The sequence below is a fragment of the Piliocolobus tephrosceles genome, chromosome 3 (assembly GCF_002776525.5).
Source record: "Piliocolobus tephrosceles isolate RC106 chromosome 3, ASM277652v3, whole genome shotgun sequence".
In the NCBI taxonomy this organism is placed as follows: domain Eukaryota; kingdom Metazoa; phylum Chordata; class Mammalia; order Primates; family Cercopithecidae; genus Piliocolobus; species Piliocolobus tephrosceles.
In genome coordinates, this window is record NC_045436.1 from 5,897,002 (window position 1) to 5,904,289 (window position 7,288).

General features: G+C 47.7%; 1 protein-coding gene across 1 annotated transcript in view; it reads right to left on the bottom strand.

The window, feature by feature from the left end:
* STOX2 (storkhead box 2) overlaps positions 1–6,939 on the bottom strand; it is a 112,492-nt gene extending 105,553 nt beyond the window's left edge. The window contains exon 1 of the mRNA XM_023220932.2: positions 5,334–6,939. Within this exon, the coding sequence (XP_023076700.2) occupies positions 5,334–5,499 (166 nt within the window). The 5' untranslated portion in view covers positions 5,500–6,939. The remainder of the gene's footprint in view (positions 1–5,333) is intronic.
* Positions 6,940–7,288: the final 349 nt, after the last annotated feature.

The window sequence follows — 7,288 nt, forward strand, 5'->3', positions numbered from 1 at the left end:
AGGGAAGCAACACGAGCAATTTTGCTTTAGGATTTTAAAATAACAAAACCAAAACAAAACCATCTTAAAGCCCTTGGGGGACATAAGGAGGATGGATGGAACTGGAAGAGAGGTATGTTTGGAAGATAGTGTAATAGAACAGAAAAAGAGTTCAGCAACAGAGATGAAGAGAAAGAGACAGGTTTTAGAAATATTTAAGTGGGAGGAACAAATAGAATTTTCCGATTGACTGGTTGTGCATTCTGATGTTAAAAAAAGACTAGCCCTTTCCTACTTCAGGAAAAGTTGACTCCCTACTTAAAAAATTACCCATGTCCTTTCTTTCTTGTGTTACTGTGGATAAGGTCAATTTGGAGTAGACTATATCTATACTCCCACCAACTAGAAGAACCTCTACTTTATACCTTATAGATTAGGCATCACACACTATAACTGATTTACAAAAGCATGTCCTAAATTCAAAAGTTAGCACAGTACCCACTGGCAAGGGTCCAAGCAGATTGTGCTTTTCGTTATAACCTGCATTCAGCCTAAGCAATCGTGTATCACAGAGTATACCATTGTCTGAATTGTCCTAAGTCTCCGGGGTGTAGGGAATTTAAGGCCAGAATTGCTCTGGAGGTGCAGAAGTGCTAAGGTTTTTATACAATATACTCATATTCCTTTCTTTCAAATAAAAACATTGGAAAGAATGTAAAAGATATTGAAATACCAAGAGAGGTGACCTTTTGTAAGCCCACTCACGTTCTCCTGGGAAATAAAGAATAAAGTCATTCACCACCAAGTGTAATATTCCTCACTCCACTCGCCTGATGAAAGGAGTCAACATAGGTAGTTTCAAATTAAAACACAGTTGGAGCGGCTAGGCTGAAAATGGATCTCCACAAAGAGGAAAAGTGACGTGATGGGATGCCGTTTATTAAAACTTGCATATGATTATAACTTACCAGGTCTTAATTTACTTCCTCCTCCCCCTCATTACTCTGGTCACCAGGGTGAGTCCTAAAATGCATACATTTCATGTAACATTTCAGGATGATAGGCAATAGGATTGTATGGCAAAATGAGCGCTATTCCCACATACGGGAGGCACCTGACTCCGAAAAGCAGAAGAGGGCCGAGGTTTTGTGTAACGATTCATGTGTAAGTGCTCAGAAGTTTTGCACTTGCTCATTACAGAGCCACTGCGGAGCCGAATTCTGTAATGGCAGCACGGAAGTGGAGGACTCATTACAGATGGAGGGAGGTCATATCACTCGCCAGGGACACAGCTGGTTTGTGGCAGGCCCAGATTAGAACCTCCAGTGTCCATCCTCCACGCCCAGAAAACTCTCATGTCTCTTAAAATAACAGAACATAAGGAACTGGAACACACAGTCAAATGTGCCCCAGAATTAGTCTCTATAAAACAAAAACTAATAAACTAATCAAGGTGATGAGCTGGCCATTCTTCCCCAGCAGACAGAACTGCTTTCCAATTTCTTGCAATGTCAGTTTAGGGCTTTTGTTTTATCTTTCTTCAAAGCCTTTAAAATCACAGTATTAAAAACGCACACTTTACTCCTTAAAGATGTTATCAAAATGATAAGCATCACACTAAAATGGGCCAGGACTTCGCTTTCTCATTCATAAACAAAGCTTTTAAGGATCATGTGCTGTAGAACCTGTATAATGAAAACATTACTTTCCATGCTTGATCAATAAGAATGTCCCCCAAAGCTCTGATGGCATTATATATGGAATATAAAGAGGTGCCCATCCCCAGGGCTGGGGGAAGGGGTAGTGAAGGAAATGAAAAGTTAGCAGCATCATTCTTGTGAAGAGATTACAGTTCACATAATTCTAACAGAAAGCTCTAACGACTTCATCAACCAAAGGTTTGGGGCCTTGAAAATCATTTCACAGAGACAAATGCGCATGTTTTCATATATAAAGTACTAAGCATTCGTTATACAGATCTGCTTCTTTGTGGGGAGTTTTACTTTTATCTCTAGTTCATGAATATCATAACTTCTAGTTTTAGAAAATGCACAAGAATGATCCCACATGCATTTGGTCCAATCCCTTTTCTTTTTAAGATAATGCCATGCACTTTTTATTATTCATCTTGATTTGAACAAAAGAAAAGATCTTCCCCTTTCTGCCCAGAAACCACCACTGGGAAATTAATATTCAAGATGAACAATGAAGTCATCTCATGGCCTGTGAACTTACTGGTTGCTAGGAAGCTCATGAATTCTTAGGATTTCTTCAGATTTGGTAGCATGAGTTGGGAGTTTAAACAGTCACATAAGGCACAGTCTTCGAGACTTAAAGTTTCAGAATTCCCTAACTGTCCTTTTGCAAGACCTCTCTAGTTTATAGGTGCCCGCTCTAACCTCTTGAGCTTAAGTGTAGTTTTTCCTGAAGGTATTGGAAAGGCCAAGGCTAAATGTCAAGCCTATTGCTATAAATCACACTTCACACTGGTAATTACTTATTCGTGGAGAAAAGACTGTTTGAAATGGTGCTGTCTCATTAGAAAGCTATTATAGAAGCCTACAATTTTGCTTGAAGCACCTACTGCATGATATGGGACACTAGACCAAAAGGAAAATTATTAATATCTGTTTCTTGAAATTCCCAAGGCTCTCTCACGTCCTGAAGTTTAAAACTAAGTGATTGTTTCCCACAATTTTCAGGAATATGTGTTGAGGGAGGGGGTCTAAAAATAGTCTCTTAACTGAAGTTATTTTAAGTCATTTAGTACATCTCTGAAAGGCTTATCTTGTCCTTGGAACCCAAGTAATTTCCCCACAACAAAAACCTTTTTACTAAAAATCAAGTATGAGGATACCAGTAGTAATTAAACCAAATGGCTGGACAAACAGAAGAAATATGAAAGGCCTCATGTGTTTGTGTTTCTAAGAGGCTTCATTTTCTACTCAATATTTTATGTGACAAAGGTTCCATTTGTATCCAAAGTCACTAACTTGATAAAAGTGGATCTCTTTTGCATTTCCTAAAAGGACAAGAATGTCTTCTAAACCACTTCCAAGTGTTTCAATATACCATCTATTTCTATCAACACTCACATTTTGAAAGGAGCCATATTTGTAAAGGAAATACATGAAGATACACATCCTTCCCAACCCAACCCCCAAGGAGTTGCACATGAGAAAGACTCCACCTACTCTCCCAATGTTCATTGTAGGTGTTTGTCTTCGTGTTTACTATTTCCTCCCATAGCAGCAACACCTGCTTCTTAGTCCATGTACCAACTAATATTTAAAATAAAGAAAAAACGATAAGCCTCCCTCCCCGGGCAAGAATCATATTATATGCAACCGTATAACCCCATGAGAATCCAGCAAGGCACTGTGCTCTTTGGGGGCACTCCAGAAAAATGCTGAATGAATGATAGAACTTTTCTTCCATCTTTTGGTCTTCAGATTTCTCAGCAGTAACCTAACATTGAATCTGAACAGAAAACTGCCAACCTGAAACAGGTTATCCTTCATTATCACCATAGGACCGTCTTACCATTTGCAGATCAAGAAATGAAATAAGGGAATCAAATACAATTAAAAGCTTCCTCCTCAAGCCCTCAAAAATGCCTCACAGCACCTGCAATAGCAGACAAGTTCTTTTGCAAAGAATGAAAATGTGATAACGAGGTAATGCCAAGATAGATTTAAAAAAAAAAAAAAAAAAAAAAAACTGGCTCCCTGGAAATGTGCCCGAATCATGAGACAGAGTGTTGCAGGTTTGTTGAAGAAATGATGGCCACCAGCCCTCCTACAGCTTCACACTTGGTGTCAGGACAGGTTCCTTAGGAGGCGTAAGGGGAACTGTGAAGTGTGGAATGGAGACATTCAAACCCTAAGTACATGAAACCCAGGATTATCTGAACACTCAGGGCAGGCATGGGTTTATGTACATACATGTTTTGAGGTTAGGTTTGGATTTAGGTGTGTTTCAAAATTTACTGCCACAAGTCTGAAGAATATAGCAACCACAGCAGCGACTGAAATGACTGAAGTAGAAACTGTAGTTGTCACTTTCTTTACGAATTTGGCTTTTCACGAAAGGGAAAATCAAGGGAGCTTTATTGCCAAAATAGTACAACATCCTTATGTCGCCTGATTTTGCAATAAAAAAGATGGTTCTTTTATTTAGGCTTTACGTTCGTGGAAATGCGGTCGCAAGGCATTTTTGAAGCATGAGATGCTGACCCCAGTTAAAAAGAACTTGCTGTTTTAGGAGAAAGAGAGTAAAGCTAGCCTCTAAGTACCAACCACAAGCTTAAAATGATCTTCCCAGTTAAGACAGGGCTCAGAGTGATTTGGTACAGTATGTGGTTTGAAAGAAAATCTCGGTTCTTCCATTACAGTGTGCTTAGAAGAAAATCAAAATTTTTCTCTGAATGAAAAATAAATAAAAACCGATGCCTTACACATCATTACATACAAGTGGTTAACGAGAAGTAAGGAGAAGGCAACGGAAGCTTTCCAGGCTTTTCCTCCTTCAGCATTTCCCTCAAGAATTTCATCCCTGGGTTCCTAAACCAAACCAAAGCCATTCCGTTGTATTTCCAAAAAAAGAACTGGCTCCTTCAGGAAGGCTCTTCACAGCACTGCATTTTAAGCGGATATCTTTTCTGAAGCCTCCCTTTTCCATTTACCGTTTTGTTTGTCCTTCCTGTCTGACATGCAAATACATGATACAGCCTCCATTCTTTCCATACAGCCTAATTCAAAGCAACATATGTTAAATCCACACAGAATCATATGAGCATTCAATCCGCATCCACACCATTACCCCCACAGAACGCATTCAGTGAGCTCCAACACAGTTCTCTGCGTGCAAATCAGACGAGTCTGGGATGTCTGCAGGACTCTCGCCTGACTCAGCCCATCCAGAGCTGCGCATGGAACCTGTTCCTTTTGGAGAACAGGGGGCTGCTGGAAATACCCACTCAGATAACCGGCCACAACGCAGGAGCCAGCAAGCCTGGCACTGCAGGCAACCCTGGGCGCAGGATCCTCCACAAAGCTCAAGGAGGCTGCAGCGCGGGGGGCTTGCAGTCATTTATCTCCCTGCAGCCAAAACGCCCGGCTCGTCCCCCCTTCCCTCGTTTTACCTAACTAATAGCTCTCCAACCCCATATTGAGAGGGCCTGCTGTGGATCTTGCGGAGGTACAAAATGGTGGATGGGAGCTAATTTTTTTCTGCTTTCCCCATAACTTATCGCATCCATCACTGCCCGTCCTCTCCTCCAAGACCCGGGCCGCGGGATACCGAGCACATCCCGCGGCCCCGGCGCGGGGGCAGAAACGCGGTCACCAACCAACCTGATGTCATGTAGCCCCGCGAAGCCTGGGGCGCGAAGGCCGCGGGGAAGCGCTTGTGCAGGCGGTAGTCCTTCTCGCTGCGGGACCTCATGCGGTCCGAGGCCCGGTCCGAGAAATCCGAGCTAGGCCAGGCTCGCCGCAAGGTTGTGCTCCGGGTCTTCTTCATGGTGGGGAGGGCGACCTGCCGCCCCGATCCTCGGGGGCCTCAGCGCCGGGGCGCAGCGCGCTCCTTCATCCGTCTACGGCGGGCACGACCCGGGCGGACTCTGCGCACATTTTCCCAGCCCCTCCTCGTCGGCGTCTACACCGCCAGCGGCGGGTCCGGCCCTCCCCACGCCCCCCCACACCCCCACGGCGAAGGCTCCGATTTTACACACGTCCCACAATGCATTACACTTCATTTGCAATCCGCCCGGCTTATAGCTTCCAGATTCCTGGGGGGAAAGGCACGTTAGGAGGCTCCCCGGCCCGGAGGAGGCGGGGAGGGGGCGGGCGGGGTGGGGGCGCTGAGACTTGCAGCGTGAAGGCAATGGGAGCGCAGACAATGGCCCGATTCAGCGCAGGAGTGCTTGGCCAACCGGGAGCCACCGCACAAAAGACCCAAACAAATGAGGCAGCCGAGGCCTCCGAGGCTGACCCGGGATCGGGCGTGCGGGAGGCCGGAGGGGCGGCGGCAGACCCTCCGCGCCGGGCGGCTCAGCGCGAGGCGTGGGGATGACAGTGTCCGAGTCGTGTCCCCGCGGGCCTAACAGCCGCACGGCCCGCAGTCCCTGGCGCTGGCTGGCTCTGCCTCCGCTGCAGTCCCCAGGAGGCAGTCTTCATCACAGAGGCTCGAGCGAGGGGCGCGTGTGCACAGGATCCGAGCAGGCTCTGCAGACAGCAGCTGCGGCGGGCGGGCTCCTGCGGAATCCAGGAAGAGCCCGCGTCGTCCCCGCGACTGCAGCGCCTCGTCAATCTTCCCCTTGCCGAGGTTCCGGGCGCTGTGCGTGCGTGCGCGCGGGTGGGTGGCTGGGTGGGTGCGCCGACACGCATGTGCCCCCTACACATGCATGCTCCTACTTACTGGCCGAGGCGGCGACGGAGCCATGGCTGCCAAGGACGCCGAGCCTGCGATCGACCCCCGCGCGGTGGCAGCGCTGCTCGGGCGCGAGCGCGCGGAACGGCTATTGAAGGGCAGGAAGCAGGACAGCCGCCCAGTCTCATGCTAATCACCAGGCTGCCTTAAGTTAGAGCGTGGTTCCCATCAGGCTTCTCATTTTCATGTAAAACACCCGGCGGCGGCGCAGGGACCTTGGCTGCTGCCCCAGGCTGGAGCCAGCGCTTGGATATTTACATAGTTTTAGGATGGTCCCTCCCCCTCTGAGAGAGACAGCGAGCCAGCCTTCGTGGGAACGGGGAGATCTGCGGTGTCCTGCTTGGCCCACCTGCGCCAACCCCAAAGGAAGCTAAAGCCAGAGGGAGGGGGCGCCACGGCGAGCTCCCCCACAACCGCACACGCCGGGGCGCCAGGTCCACGCAGCCTGGAAGACGCAATGCAAGTGGCCTGCAGCGCTTCCTTTCTCCCTCTGGAGTCCCGGTGTAAGTCACCGCCAGCCAGCTACACTGCATTCAGGTCCACAGCTCTTTAGATGGCAGGGCTCTGCACAGCTGTTTCTGGTCCAACAACCAATCACTAAAGGACAACAATGCGCGCGGCGCGCGAGGGGAGGAGCGGCCAACGCGCCGCCCGGGCCGGGGCGATGGGCCCGGGACGCGGGCCCGGGACCTGGAGGTCACGCCGAGTTAAAGGCGCCCAGCCACGTTGCTGCTAACCCCGACCATGCTCTGCCACTGCCGTTCATTCAAAAACGGTTATCTCCTAGATTTGGGTTTCCAAAAATGCTTTGGTACAGTAAACAACGACAAAAATAAGCCTGATTTCCTTTTTCAGCGCTGCATTTTATTTGACTTGTTGG